Source organism: Mustelus asterias, chromosome 8 (assembly GCF_964213995.1).
Source record: "Mustelus asterias chromosome 8, sMusAst1.hap1.1, whole genome shotgun sequence".
Classification (NCBI taxonomy): domain Eukaryota; kingdom Metazoa; phylum Chordata; class Chondrichthyes; order Carcharhiniformes; family Triakidae; genus Mustelus; species Mustelus asterias.
Window position 1 is genome coordinate 86637071 of NC_135808.1, and position 16606 is coordinate 86653676.

The 16606-nt window shown below is 44.0% G+C and overlaps 1 protein-coding gene across 1 annotated transcript in view; it reads right to left on the bottom strand.

Moving 5' to 3' along the window:
* Positions 1–16203, bottom strand: part of slc35d1a (solute carrier family 35 member D1a) — a 50035-nt gene extending 33832 nt beyond the window's left edge. Inside the window, exons 1-5 of the mRNA XM_078218440.1 lie at positions 15899–16203; positions 14459–14492; positions 14260–14346; positions 278–345; positions 116–187 (exon numbers count right to left, since the gene is read on the bottom strand). Of these exons, the coding sequence (XP_078074566.1) occupies positions 116–187; positions 278–345; positions 14260–14346; positions 14459–14492; positions 15899–16146 (509 nt within the window). The 5' untranslated portion in view covers positions 16147–16203. The remainder of the gene's footprint in view (positions 1–115; positions 188–277; positions 346–14259; positions 14347–14458; positions 14493–15898) is intronic.
* Between the last annotated feature and the right edge of the window lie 403 nt (positions 16204–16606).

A 16606-nucleotide genomic window follows, 5' to 3' on the forward strand; every position in this document is an offset into this window, starting at 1 on the left:
TCACAAGTTTCTCACGACAAAACATTTGCCCTATATATTGTTTACTTTATGGATGTCACAGCAAATAGAAATGAATATTACATAAACAAGCAACCAGGACTTTGCTGATACTTACTTGAGTAACAACCCTTCCGCTATCATTGTAAACAGAATTGAAAACCTCCTTAGGACTGTAAACATTGGTAGACTGGAAAAAGAAAGTTAAACCAAGTTAGAAAAAGTCACTGTTGAAACAAAAGCATTCTCCTCAACCCTCTCAAAATTGTTTAGTACATACTTCAGCTTCTTGGTGCCAAGCAATCCTGTAAGTTGGTTCCCCAGGTATAAAAGAGGTAGTGGAAACACCTAAAAGAGTAAATAATTGTAAATATTAACAAAAGTATGCTGCAGAGCCCATTTCACAGATATAAAGAAACGTGGAGAAGTCACAGATCATTGCAGCCTCAAAGCATGTAATGCTATAATCAAATATTGTAATCTACCTGAAATCATATTTAAAATTCTTCATAACTCAGGACCTTTAAAAATGTTTACTGCAGTCATTACTTACTAAATGTCACAAGTCAAATGATGGGGCAAAAGAGATGGCATTTATAAAAAAATATATAAATCTGAATCTAACTGTTTATCCAATATATACACAGCTTCACTTAAACTTGAATCTCCTACATTCATTCATCGTAGTTGAAGGATAACAGGAAAAGAGAGGCTTGTAATAACTTTCACAACCTCATAACATTCCAAAGCATGTCACTGTTGTAATGTAGAAAATGAGCAGCTAATGTGCACACAAAAATTCCACAAACAGTAATGAGAGAATGTCCAGATAATGTATCTTAGGAATGATGGTTGACAGACAAATGTTGGCCTAGATGTCAGAGAAACATCTCTGCCCTTCTTCAAATAGTGCTGAAGAACGGCAGAAGAGTCCATTATACTGTGTAATACATAAAACTATGCACTGGGGGATTGACAGCCAACGTGAAGTGCAAACAGCATTGGTTTAGGTAATAGGATACTGGCAGCAGAAATTTAGAAAAACTGAAATTTACAAAGTGTGGAGTAGGGAGGTTGGACAAGACAACTTTAAAACACACAAGTATGTTTGTTTTAAAACATAACATGTTTTATGTTAACAAAAATAATGCTCTAGGATTTTAAGGGCTGAGGCAGGCAATAGAGGAAGTAATTTGTTGGAGAATATGGAGGTCAGAATCTCGGATCAAGATTGAAATTGCAGAACAGTCTAGTCCCACCTGAGACAACGGGAGGGAGGGGGATGGAATCAGTGTCAAGAGTATGAAATTTGTATGGGGGGAAGGGGGGGGGAAGAGCGCAGCAGACACAGAGGGAGAGGATGCTGACCATATGTCTTCCTAACTGCTTGTTGCACCTGCATGCTTGCTTTCAGTGACTGGTGTACAAGGACAACCAGGTCCCTTTCTATGTCAACATTTCCCAAGCTATCACAATTTAAATATTATTCTGCCATTCTGTTTCTCCATCTGATGTGGAGAGCTCCAAATTTATCCACGTTGTACTGCATCAGCCATGTTTTTGCCCACTGACTCAACTTGACTAAACCACCTTGAAGCCTCTTAACAACCTCCTCACCACTCGCATTCTCACCTTGTTTTGTATTATCAGCAAACATGCAAATATTACATTTGGTTTCTTCATCCAAATCACCGATATATATTGTGAATAACTGGGGCCCAAGCATTGATCCCTGCAGGATCCTGCTAGTCACCAACTGCCACTTCAAAAAAGACCCACTTATTCTTACTTTGTTTCCGGTCTGCTAACGAATTCTCAATCCATGCCAATACATTACTCCCAATCCCGTGTGCTTTAATTTTGCATACTAATCTCTTATGTGGGACTTCATCAAAAGTTTTCTGAAAATTCAAATAAATCACATCCACTGTTTGACCCTCATCTATTCTACTAGTTACATCCTCAGAAAACTCCAGTAGGGTTTGTCAAACAAGATTTCCTTTTCATAATACCACAGACGTTTTCTAAATGTCCTGTTTTAACAACTTCTATAGTAGACTCCAGCATGTTCCCTAGTATTGTTCTTTGTGCTTTTAGGTAGGGAATAGAGGGATATTGACCGCCTAGAGGCGGCATGCAGGCTTGGTGGGCCAAAGGGCCTGTTCCTATGCTGTATTGTTCTTTGTACTACTAATGTTAGGCTAAACCAGTCTGTAATTCTATTTTCTCCCTCCTTTTTTAAATAGCAGGGTTACATTTACCACCCTCCAGTCTGCTGGGACTGTTCTAGAATACAGAATTTTGGAAGATGACAACCAAAGCATGCACTATTTCCATGGCCACCGCTTTTAGTACCCTGCAAATATTCAGGCCCTGGGGATTTATTATCTTTCATTAATTTCTCTGCACTTTGTTTTAAATATTACTATTTTCCTTCAATTCCTCTTTCTCACTAGACCCGGAGTTCCCTAGCATTTCTGGAAAGTTTGTCTTCCTCCATGAAGGCAGAACTAGTAGTTATTTAACTGTTCTGCCATTTCCCTGTTCTCAATTCTCCCAATTCAGAATGTAAGGAACTTACATTTCTCTTCACTAATTTTTTCTTTTTAGATACTTCAGAAGCTTTAACAGGCCGTTTTTATGTTCCTTGCAAGTTTACTCTCATATTTTCCCCTCTTAATCCATCTCTAGGTTCTCTTTTTCTAGCAATCTTGCGTGACTCCTCATTGGATCCAATTTATCCTTGATTTATTTTGTTAGCCATGGTTGGGCTGCTTTTCTTGTGTTTTTGCACCAGAAAGGGTTGTACAACTGTTGCAATGCATACATTCGTCCCTTAAATATTAGCCATTGCATATCCACTGTCATGACTTTTAATGAAGTTCCCCAATCTATCTTAGCTAACTCCCACTTCGTACCTTTGTAGTTACATTTGTTTAGATTTTGGACCCTAGTTTCAGATCGGGCTTCTTCACTTTCCATCCTAATGAAGAATTCTATTGCATAATAGGATTATTAATTAACCCCTTCTCATTGCATTACACAGAATCACAGAATCCCTGCAGCGCAGAAGGAGGTCATTTGGCCCATCGAGTCTGCACCGACCACAATCCCACCCAGGCCCTATCCCTGTAACTCCACATATTTACCCTCCTAATCTCCCTGACACTAAGGGGCAATTTAGCATGGCCAATTCACCTAACCCGCACATCTTTGGACTGCACCAAATCATGTTCCCTAGATGATTCCTCAACGTACTGGTCTAAAAATCCATCTCGTACACATTTCAGGAATTCATCAACCACAGCATTATTGTTAATGTTGTTTGCCCAATCTATATGTAGATTAAAGTCATTCATGAATACTGTAACACGCTTGTTACAAGCATCTCTAATCACCTGTTTAATGCCATGCCCTACCTTACCATTACTGTTTGGAGACCTATAGACCACTCCCACTAATGTTCTGAAGAAGAGTAAAATGGACTCAAAATGCTAGCTGCTTTCTCTCCTTACAAATGCTGCCAGAGCTGCTGTGTTTTTCCGGCATTCTTAGTTCTTGTTTTGGATTCCAGCATCCGCAGTATTTTGCTCATTTAACCTCACTAACTTTTGTGCCACTTGTTGGTTCTTAGCTCCACCCATCATGATTTTACATCTAGGTTTTCTATGCTAATATCCTCTCTCACTATTGCACTGATTTCTTAACTATTAATGCCACCCTACCACCCCTACATTTCTGCTTAAATATTGAGCGAGTGCTCTTGGATATTCATTTCCCTGCCTTGCCTCTGTAATTGTAATTATATCGTACCCCTTTATATCAATTTGTGTTTTAATTGTGTACCTTATTGCAAATGCTCCATGCATTCAGAAACAGTGCCTTTAGATTTGTCTTTTTAACATTTTTACACTTTTGTACTGTGGCCCTATTTGCTGCTAGCACTGGTGTCCTTTGCCTTCTATTTCTATCTTTGTTTCCCTCTCTTGTCTCTCCCTGTTCTGGTCCATTCTTGTATAAATGCTCCCCATCAGCACTAGAGTCAAGATGAGCTCAGAGAGGACACGAGGAATTGGAGGGAACTATGACAAAGATGAGTTCAGAGTTAGGACAAGTGGGAACCTGAGGCTAATGGACAAAGAGAAGCAGCTGAACAGCTTATCTCAATTTTGTTAACAAAAAAGTCCTTGTGTTCTTCACATTTGTTGGAGGTGACGGTGGAGTGGGTACAATAGATATTTAAGGGAAAAGTTGGTACTGAAGAAAAGTAGCTGGAGTGATATTTGCTCTTTAGAAGAATCCTATAGTGATGCAGTAGTTTTGGAAAGAAAGGGGCAGGATGGCATTTGACCAACCAGATCTGAGGGTGGATGACTAATCCAGTTATGTGCTAAGTACCTTCACATGTGCAGGATGCACATGAGAGCAAAGGTGGGGGTCCATAACTGGGGAAAGCACCAGAATAGGAGACAGTGAAGGTCTGGGTTACTAAAAAAATGGTGTTAGGGTTAAACACAAGGATTATGACAAATGGAGGGCCAAATGCCAGGCAATTAGGGTTTAGGAAATGTGTCTGCAGGTGACTTGGATGAGGGAGTGAAGAATTTACCTAGGCGTGGACACAAGAAAAAAAGGATTGAAAGCAAGGGGATTTTGTTGATTAGAGAAATAAAGTGTGTGGTCAAAGATGTATTGATCTGTGACAAAGACAATGGGAGTAGAGGGCATGGGAGATGGCAAGATTGAGAGAATCATAGAATCATAAAAACCCTTCAGTGGAGAAGGAGGCCATTCGGCCCATCGAGTCTGCACCGACCACAATCCCACACAGGCCCTACTCCCACATATTTACCCACTAATCCCTCTAACCTACGCATCTCAGGACTCTAAGGGGCAATTTTTAACCTGGCCAATCAACCTAACCCGCACATCTTTGGACTTTGGATTACCACAAATATGGGTTTGAAAGTTTATTTAAAGAGAGGAATTTAGAGCAATGTGTTGAGAGAGAGAGAGGAGTCGAGACAAAGACTGAAAACACATCACTTTCAAACAGCAAGGTTTTTTGTTTGAAAACAAGAGATGACAACATATAGTCTGGAAGCCGGGAGCTGGAATGTAAAATGCATTCTATTCAGGAAAAATGTAATGGCCAAAACAACTTAGCAAACTTAGAAGGGGCATCAGATTTCCCCATTGCTAAGGAATATTGAATGAAGTTAAGTAGAATTTACCTTGACTATGCACGCTCATGTGCTATTTATAAATAAAGCAGATAAACATTTCTGACCTTGTCACACTAAGTTATTTGCAGTCCACCTTCAGAAAGATTAGAGATGGATACAAGAGAATGGCATAATATCCATTTCAGTTCATTAGGGAGTCATACTGTTACATCGCTGGGCTCTATTTCTCCCTCTCTTTAACTCTGATGACTTATACAGACTCAACACACAAATTATGTTTCTCTCTCCACAGACCTGCTGAGCTTGAGTATTTTATGTTTTTATTATTGGACTCTGCTATTGTTTAATTAGAAAGTAACTGAAACTTTTAGAAATTATAAATTGAGAGAAAATTAATAGTCATTCAGGCAAATGTAGGTTAATTAAGAAAGGGCAAATTACCATTGGCTGCATCCCCCACTATCGTAAGAAGTCTCACAACACCAGGTTAAAGTCCAACAGGTTTATTTGGTAGCACAAGCCACCAGCTTTCGGAGCGCTGCCCCTTCATCAGGTGAGTGGGAGTTCTGTTCACAAACAGGGCATATAACGATCAACATCTATCAAGTCACTATCCCACTATCGACATCTTGAGGGTTACCATTGCCCAGAAACTGAGCTGAACTTGCCAAATAAATATGGTGGATACCAGAGCAGCTCAAAGGGTACGAATCCTGTGGTGAGTAGCTCACCTCCTGACTCCCGAACACCTATCCACCATCTACAAGGCTTGTCAAGAATGTAATGGAATACTTTCCACTTGCCTGGATGAGTGCAGCTCCAACTACACTCAAACAACTCGACACCAACAAGGGCAAAGCAGCCGTCTTGATTGCTACCCCTTCCACAAACATTCATCACCACCAACGAACATGGAAGCCATGTGTACATCTACAAGATGCGCTCAGGAACTCACCAAGGTTCCTTGGAGAGCACCTTCCAAACCAATGACTACTACCATCGCAAATGACAAGAGTAGCAGATACCTGGGAAAACACCACTTGGAGATTCCCCTCCAAGTCACTCACCATTGGGCTTGGAAATAAATTGCCATTCTTTCACTATCGCTGGGACAAAATCCTGGAATTCCCTCTCTGAGCAATGTGGGCATACCCATGCGGCAGGGACTGCAGCGGTTCAAGGCGGCAGCTCACCGCCACTTTCTGAAGGGCAACTAGAGATAGATAATAAATACTGTCCTAGTCAACAACACGACATCCAGTAAATGATTTCTTTTGAAATTGAGTTTTTTGATGAGTGCAGACGATGAGCACATTGATTTCTAAAAGGCATTTGATGAAGTGCTAAATAACACTAAAGTTAGAGCTCATTGAATAAAAGGGACAATAGCAACATGGATAAAAAAAATTTGGCAGAGTAACAAGAAACAGTAGTGCAGAATTGTTTTTAGGACTGGAGGAAGGTAGAGTTCCTCAGGTGTCAGTGTTTTAGATATACACACAAAATGACCCAGACTTTGGTGTAATGGGCACAATTTCAAAATTTGTGGATGATAAAACTTGGAAGTGTTTTGAAATGCAAGGAGAATACTGTAAAAATTTGAAAAGACACCAACAGGTTGGAGCAACAGGCAGACCAGTTCATGAAATTTAATGCAGAGAAGTGTGAAGTGATTCATTTTGGTAGGAAGAATGGAGAGAGGCAATACAACATAGGGCAGCACGGTGGCACAGTAGTTAGCACTGCTGCTTCACAGCACCAGGGACCTGGGTTCAATTCTCAGCTTGGGTCACTGTCTGTGTGGAGTTTGCACATTCTCCTCGTGTCTGCATGGGTTTCTTCTGGGTGCTCTGGTTTCGTCCCACAGTCCAAACATGTGTGGGTTAGGTGAATTGGCCTGCTAAATTGGCCTGCTAAATTGCCCCTCAGTGTCAGGGGGACTAGCTAGGGTAAATGCATAGGGTTATGGGGATAGGGGCCTGGATAGGGTTGTGGTAAGTGCGGACTTGGTGGGCCAAATGGCTTCCTTCTGCACTGTAGGATTCTATGATTCTATAAAATGATGGGTACAGTTCTAAAGGGGGCACAGGGGCAGAGCGACCTGGGCATGGGCACAAATCACTGAAGGTGGCAGAGCAGGTTGAAAGTGGTTAATCAAATGGGATCCTGTACTTTCAAATTAAGGGCACAGAATACAAAAGCAAGGAAATTATTATAAACTCAAAAACTAATTCAATTTCAAATGGAGTACTGCAACCAGTTCTGCATCCATCATTATGAAGTGCTTCAAAAGGTTAGTTATGGCACAAATTAATTCTGGCCTCCCAGGGTGCCTGGATCCACTACAGTTTGCCTATCGCCGCAACAGGTCCACAGCAGATGGCATCTCCCTGGTTCTACACTCAACCCTGGAACACCTGGCTAACAAAGTCACCTATGTCAGACTCCTATTTATTGACTACAGCTCAGCCTTCAATATCATTATTCCTACAAAACCTATCTCTAAACTCCATGAGCTCGGCTCCTCTCTGCGACTTCCTAACCCACAGACTGCAATCAGTAAGGGTAGGCAAGAACACTTCCTCCACGATCATCCTCAACACCGGTGCCCCACAAGGCTGTGTCCTCAGCCCTTTACTATACACCTATGACTGTGCGGCCAAATTCCCCTCCAAGTTGATTTTCAAGTTTGCTGATGACACCACCATAGTGGGTCGGATCACAAACAATGATGAGACGGAGTACAGGAAAGAGATAGGGAATCTGCTGAACTGGTGCGATGACAATAATCTCTCCCTCAATGTCAACAAAACGAAGGAGGTAGTCATCGACTTCAGGAAGTGTAGTGGAGGACATGCCCCCGTCTACATCAATGGGGACGAAGTGGAAACGGTCAAGAGCTTCATTATCAAGAGCCAGCATAATCAAGGATCCCACGCACCCTGGACATACTCTCTTCCACCTTCTTCCATTGGGAAAAAGATACAAAAGTCTGAGGTCACGTATCAACCAACTCAAGAACAGCTTCTTCCCTGCTGCCACCAGACTTTTGACTGGACCTATCACGCATTAAGTTGATCTTTCTCTACACCCTATGTAAAGTAACACTACATTCTGCACCCTCTCTTTCCTTCTCTACGTATGCTATGTTTTGTCCGTATAGCACGCGAGAAACAGTATTTTTCACTGTATACTAATACATGTGACAATAATAAAATAAAATCAGTTCTGGACATTACATTTTAGGAAGGATGTGAAGACATTTGGGAGGATGCGAAAAAGATTCACAAGGATGCTTCATTGGATAAGTGCCTTCAGTCATAGATAGATTGGAGAAGTTGAGAAATTGTTCTCCTTGGAGAAGGCATTTTAATTCATGAGGAGTCTGGATAGAATAGAGAGAGAGACACATTTCCCATTGATAGAAGGACTGAGAATTCAAGAGCATCAGTTTGGCAAAAGAGGCAATGGCAACATGAGTACAAAAGGTTTTATCTTGCTTAACGAGTGGCAAGGACATAGAATGCAAAAACCTATGATTTCTATCCTAGCTTTCAAAAAGTAATTGGCAATTATCTGAAGTGAAAAACTTTCAGGCTATGGGGAAAAGCATCAAATGAATTGCTCATGCAGAGAGCTAGCACAGACCAGATGGACCAAATGGCCTCCTTCTGTGCTATAACGATTCCATTATTTGAAATTGTACAAGTTGCTCAGACTGCTTATAAGAGCACTACTGTACTTGAGGAAATGCTTACGGTCAACAGAACAACTGTAACGTGCACAATGATTGCAGTAACAGAATAGCAATCATGATTTTGACTAACATTCTCAACCCTGTAAGCAGGATAATTTTGGGGAAGATAGACAAAGGACTAAGTTCTTTTTCACCTAGGAAAGTACTCTAAGTTCTATTACCATAGGATACAGCGTGTATATGGGAAAACAAAAATAACTCATGTAGTATGAAGTCCTCATCTGCATTATAAAGATATAAAATAACAGTAAATTGTAGATTACATCCAACTTAAAAAAAGAGAGCAATTTCCATTGTATATTGTACTCACTGAAAGGTGTGCGTGTATCCTTTAGCTACAACTGGTTCACAAGACCACAAGAAATAGAAGCAGGATTAGGCCACCAATATTGTTGTCCAATACTTTAAATCTTAGAACATAGAACAGTACAGCACAGAACAGGCCCTTCGGCCCACGATTTTGTGCCGAGCTTTGTCTGAAACCCAGATCAAGCTATTTCCTCCCTATCATCCCGAAGTACTCCGTGTGCCTATCCAATAGCTTCTTAAATGTTCCTAAAGTTTCTGACTCCACTATCCCTGCAGGCAGTCCATTCCACACCCCAACCACTCGGAGTAAAAAACTCTTCTTAAGAGTATTTGCTGTTCATAAGCACTGAACATTGTCACTCATGAGAAATTGGCTACGTGCACTGTACATTAGCTTCTTTGATTTGATTTATTATTGTCACATGTATTAACAGTGAAAAGTATTGTTTCTTGCGTGCTATACAGGCAAAACATACCGTTCATAGAGAAGGAAACGAGAGAGTGCAGAATGTACTGTTACAGTCATAGCTAGGGTGTAGAGAAAGATCAACTTAATGCAAGGTAAGTCCATTCAAAAGTCTGACAGCAGCAGGGAAGAAGCTGTTCTTGAGTTGGTTGGTACGTGACCTCAGACTGTTGTATCTTTTTCCCGAAGGAAGAATCATATGTAAGGGACTGAGAAAAATGGGGATTTGTGGGGAAGACATTTACAAATGTTCTTTGTCCCTTGTGGGTTTCAGTGTCCTGTTTGCTGAACAGGATGCTGTTTGTTGAGTGATGTGGGCTAGGTCAATCGGATTGTTCTGGGGGCGGGAAGAAAAAAGGCGCCAGGAAGTGAAGCAGCTGGGGGGTAAGGCAGGGAGGGTGCAGAGAGAGAGAGAGAGCCACGTTTTGAAGAGGAGCTTTTTCCAGGCAGTGAGAATTCGGTTTGGAGTGAGAGGCAGCCTGGCGTTCCCCTGCCTGTTCTTTTCATTACTGCCAAGGAGGACAGCCTTCAGCGCACTGGACCTGTGTTGCTGCACGATAGCTCGCGGCACCTCTGCCTCCTACAGCATCATTTTCCACACGTGTCTCTTCTGGACTGTGTGTGTGTGTCATGAGTAACTGGTGGGGACTATACAATCCAACTGGAACAGTATCTACAAGTGTGTTACTGAGGACGAGTTTCCCTATGTGTGCACCAACGGTTATAGATCAGAGCTCACTGTTTTATGTCTGTTCATTATATTTGTTATTAAATTTATTTTTGATATTCCGATTACAGTACTGACATTTATGGGTAAACAGGGAATTAGCCAAATCAACATCAACTACTAGGAATTCAGGATCCTGTTGATTGAATATTTAAATAGTAGCCCCATATAGTGGTCAGCGGGGGGTTACACATAGAATCATAGAAACCCTACAGCACAGAAAGAGGCCATTCGGCCCATCGAGTCTGCACCGTCCACAATCCCACCCAGACCCTACCCCCATATCCCTACATATTTACCCACTAATCCCTCTAACCTACGCATCTCAGGACACTAAGGGCAATTTTAACAATCAACCTAACCCGCACATCTTTGGACTGTGGGAGGAAACCGAAGCACCCGGAGGAAACCCACACAGACATGAGGAGAATGTGCAAATTCCACACAGTGACCCAAGCCGGGAATCGAACCCAGGTCCCTGGAGTTGTGAAGCAGCAGTGCTAACCACTGTGCTACCTTACCGTGCCGAAGGTGGAAGAGAGAATGTCCGGGGTGCGTGCGGTCCTTAATTATGCTGGCTGCTTTGCTGAGGTAGCGGGAAGTGTAGACAGAGTCAATGGATGAGAGGCTGGTTTGCGTAATGGATTGGGCTACATTCACAACCTTTTGTAGTTTCTTGCGGTCTTGGGCAGAGCAGGAGCCATACCAAGCTGTGATACAACCGGAAAGAATGCTTTCTAAGGTGCATCTGTAAAAGTTGGTGAGAGTCATAGCGGACATGCCAATTTTCCTTAGTCTTCTGAAAAAGTAGAGGCTTAGGTGGGCTTTCTTAACTATAGTGTCGGCATGGGGGGGACCAGGACAGGTTGTTGGTGACCTGGACACCTAAAAACTTGAAGCTCTCGACCCTTTCTACTTCATCCCCATTGATGTAGACAGGGGCATGTTCTCCTTTACGCTTCCTGAAGTCGATGACAATCTCCTTTGTTTTGTTGACATTGAGGGAGAGGTTGTTGTTCATCTCTTGGTCTTCCTTCATCTCTTGGTGTAGGTATTACAGCTAAAATAGATGTAGACAGGGGCATGTTCTCCTTTACGCTTCCTGAAGTCGATGACAATCTCCTTTGTTTTGTTGACATTGAGGGAGAGGTTGTTGTTCATCTCTTGGTCTTCCTTCATCTCTTGGTGTAGGTATTACAGCTAAAATAGATCTTGCCCATTAGCAATTTTCTTTTGAAAGAGATTACATAATAAGGACCAGAAGTAGAAACCTTAAATGATTTTTCTCCTCCATCCCTTGTCCAGAGGAGCTCAGGTCACTTGCTGCACTCTCATTGTCACAAGCCAGAAACCAAAATTGAGCATTACTGATTTACATATTTCAGTACAACACCACTAAGCAAGTGCATCGCTTACTGAGTCAAAAGAAGCCTGTATATTGCCCATCTAACTGCTTTTTCAAGTCAACGTGATTATAATAAATGCTGAACAAAGCTAGTGGTATGATGGCATGATATAGATTTGATCCAGGGGAATTCATAATCTCAAGTCTGCTATAAAGTACCACCAACTGGAAGGGTGAGGGTGCAATTTAAAACACCAAACTACCTTCGCCCAGCTAAAAAGTAGTAAAGAATGTTGGGTCTTGTATATCTGCTAATATCTTGAAAACATTTCCGCAACTTTTTTAAAAAGGCAAAATGGTCAACGTTTAATTCAAGAACAACCTAGAGATAGTTCAAACAAAACTCAGATCTATCAACCAATATGAAACTCAGGAAATAACTACAAAAGCATTATTGTGTAGCCCTGCTGTAAATGTCAAATCATGTACAAAATACTGTAATATCCAATTCAGGATTAAAACAGCATTTAACACAGCATAATCTGAAAATATACAATATGGGGGAAGAGTTAAAGGGAGTAGACTTCAATTTTAATGCCTAACATTAAACATCAGAACGAGGAGCAGAAGGAAGCAATTCAGCCCATCGAGCCTGCTCCGCCATTCAATAGGAACATGGCTGATTGCATCTCGGCATCATTTCCATCTTCCTGCCACTTCCCATAACCGTTCATCCCACTAAAAACCTATCTATCCCCTCCTAAATTTGTTTAGTCTTCCAGCATCCACTGCACTCTGGGGTGAGAATTTCACAGATTCATGACGATTTCACTGAAATAATTTCTCCTTATTGCTGTTTTAAATCTGCCACCCCTTAGCCTCAAACTATGGCCTATCGTTCTAGAATGTCCAACAAGGGAAAACATCTGCTCTACTCCTACTCTGTCAATCCCCTTTGAGCATCTTACTTACCTCGATTAAATCTCCTCTCATTCGTCTAAACTGCAGCAAGTATAAGCCTAAACTACTCACTCTATCATAAGACAAGTCCTTCATCCCTGGAATCAATCTAGTGAACCTTCTCTGAATGACCTCAAAACATTTATGTCCCATCTCAAGTAAAAGCACCAGAACTGTGCACTCTACCCCAGATGCAGTCTCACCAATGCAACAGCATTTCCCTACTTTTATACTCCATTCCATTAGAAATTAATGACAAAATTCCACTTACCTTCCTCATTATCTGCTGCACCTTTCTGCAATTTGTGCATGAGGACACCCAGATCCCTCTGCACCAAAGCATTTTGAAGTTTCTCTTCACTTAAATAATAAGTTGCCTTTTTATTCCACTGACCAAAATGGATAACTTCACACTTATCCACGTTAAATTCCATCTACCAAATTTTGGCCCACTCGCCTAACCTATCCATATCAATTTGTAAATTTATTTCTTCATTGCAACTTGCTTTCCCACCTATTTTAGTGTCATATGCAAATTTGGCTATCATAACTTGGATGCAGGGTTGTATGGTATGAATACGGATTTTAAATAGTTGGGGTCCCCGAGGGCCAAACCCTGTGGCACACCACTAATTAAAGCTTGCCAACCAGAACAAAATCCATTTATCCCCATTCTCTGCTTTCTGTTGGTTAGCAAATCCATTACTCCCAAACCTATGGGATCTTATCTTGTTTATCAACCTTTTGTGTGGCATCTTATCAAATGCCTTCCGGAAGTCCAGATACACTATATCTACAGGACCCCCATTATCCACTGTGCTTGTTACATCTTCAAAGACCATCAGCAAATTAGTCAAAACCATGCTGATTCTGATGGACTGAGTTTTGACTTTCCTGTTATACTTCATTAGTAATGGATTCCAATAGTTTCCCAACGACAGACAAACTAACTGGTCTACAGTTCCAACTTTCTGCCTTCCTTCCTTTTTAAACAGGGCAATACATTAGCCTTTTTCCAATCCACTGAAACATTTCCAGAATTCAGGGAATTTTGGGATATTATAACCGATGCCTCCACTATCTCTGCTGCCACCAAGAAATAAACTATCTTCATAATAATAGTTTCATGTTCACAAAAACAATGCAGTCAAAAGTGCACGTCACCATGTCTATTTCTGTTAATACCATGCAAAATAATAGCTCATACGATTTAAATTATTTTAATGCAAAAGGACTGTTTATAAGAATTTTTACATTTTTATTCCTTTCTTAAAGTCACAAAGCAAATGTGCAGAGTGGACAGGGCAAGTTCTTAACCCATCTCCTTACTTGTTCAAAAACCAATTCAAATTGAATCCAATTCAAATTGAATCCAATTCATGGTCGCCACAAAAGAGACACAAGATCCAAGCTGACAAGAAAAGGCATTGCATCTGATCTTGGGCTTGATCGGATGCCTGATCTTAGCCAAAAGGAAACTGTTTTTTTAAGAAATAAAAACATTGGACTTGCCTTTCGAGGTATGCTGTAGTCGAGGCCAGGAAACTTCACCACCCTGCATGCCTTACCCACCCACAGCAAGGTCACTGTTGCCAACATCTACATGTGAAAGAAATGGTTTTAAAAGTGGGTCACATGTTGCTTTTTATATGTTTACTTAAAATGAAAATTAACTTTAACATGCAGAATATAAATTTGAAATTAACTGTACCTGACCAATGCCCACAAATACTATTGATGGAAATCTGCAAATGTAATTGTAAAGACATTAAGGAGTGGTTCCAGACAAACGGTGTATACAAGTCAGGACAAGAAGAGCGAGAATTAAGGGACATCGTGTACTTTGTGCCTCTTTCCCAGAATTTGCAAACCGATTAAGTAGAGAACATGAACATCTGCCAAACCACCTCCGGTTTCTCTCCTGAGAAAAAACTCAACAGTACTCCCAATACAGAAAGCGATGCCGACAAAAGGTTAGAACTGTTTTAATGCTAATTAAAAATACAGTCAGAAAAGCAGAACTCAAGTTTCCAAAATCAGACCGTGGGGGGGGGGGGGATTTGATGGGGGGGGGTCTGATGGGGGGATGGCGGGGTCTGATGGGGGGGGTCCGATGGGGCGGGACGGCGGGGTCCGATGGGGCGGGACGGCGGGGTCCGATGGGGCGGGATCCGATGGGGCGGGGGGACGGCGGGGTCCGATGGGGCGGGGGGACGGCGGGGTCCAATGGGGCGGGGGGACGGCGGGGTCCGATGGGGCGGGGGGACGGCGGGGTCCGATGGGGCGGGGGGACGGCGGGGTCCGATGGGGCGGGGGGACGGCGGGGTCCGATGGGGCGGCGGGGTCCGATGGGGCGGCAGGACGGCGGGGTCCGATGGGGCGGCGGGACGGCGGGGTCCGATGGGGCGGGGGGACGGCGGGGTCCGATGGGGCGGGGGGACGGCGGGGTCCAATGGGGCGGGGGGACGGCGGGGTCCGATGGGGCGGGGGGACGGCGGGGTCCGATGGGGCGGGGGGACGGCGGGGTCCGATGGGGCGGGGGGACGGCGGGGTCCGATGGGGCGGGGGGACGGCGGGGTCCGATGGGGCGGGGGGACGGCGGGGTCCGATGGGGCGGGGGGACGGCGGGGTCCGATGGGGCGGGGGGACGGCGGGGTCCGATGGGGCGGGGGGACGGCGGGGTCTGATGGGGGACGGGAGACGGCGGGGTCTGATGGGGGACAGAAGGGTCTGGTGGGGGGGGGGGTCTGATGGGGGGGGGCGGCGGGGTCTGATGCGGGGGGCGGCGGGGTCTGATGGGGGGGGTCTGATGGGTGGGTCTGATGGAGGGGGGGGGTGTCTGATGGGGGGAGCCGGGTGCCGTGGGGGGTGGGGTTGAGGAGGGGAAGAGTTTGATGGGGGACGGGGGGTTTGATGGGGGGTTGGAGATACACCCGGGGTGGGGAATGAGGGGTGAGGTGCCCCTGGAGTAATGGGACACTCGGGGGGGGGGGGGGGGGGATTGAGTTGGGGGGGGGGGGTTGGGTTCAGTTTGGGCGGGGGGGGGGGGGGGGATTGAGTTGGGGGGGGGGGGTTGGGTTCAGTTTGGGCGGGGGGGGGGCTCTGCTCCAAACGGGTTTCCTCTCCCCCTCGCTCGCGCCGTTCCTTTCACCTGTAGCTGGTCAGGATGCTCTTATTCACAATCACGATAAAAAAGGAGCTGACTCCGTAAAAAACCGCCGCGCACAACTTGAGGAAAACAGTCAGTGTCTCGGCCGGCATCTCCCCGTGCCCGGCTCGGTGCCCGGCTCCGGATCGGGATCCGGCTCCTCCAACAGCATCAGCAGCATCTCCAGCCGCCTCGCTCTGCTCTCGCCTCCCCTTAACCACAACATGGTGACGTTGTCGGATCTCCAACATGGTGACGGTGACGTTGCCGGAGCTCCAAGATGTCTCCGTCGAGGCTTCCAGCCTGCGTCCCCCAGCGTGCTGACATCACCCAGCTCAGCGACGTGCCGTGCGTACCCAATCCCCGCAGCTCGGACACTTCCGGGAAGGGCTTTGCTCCATGCTCGGTGTGGCCAAAGGCAACTTCCCAACAAAGTTCAAACCAGAAAAATACTGGAAAATCTCAGCAGGGCTGACGGCATCTGTGGAGAGAGAGAGTAGATCTCTGACGGAAGGTCATCTAGAACCGAAACGTTGGCTCTATCTCTCTGTCCACAGATGCTGTCAGACCTGCTGAGATTTTCCAGCATTTTTCTGTTTCAGATTCCAGCATCTGCAGTATTTTGCGTTTATCTTGCTCATAAACTTTATCAATTTATTTTATGAGTGTCACGAGTAGGCTTACATTAACACTGCAATGAACTTACTGCGA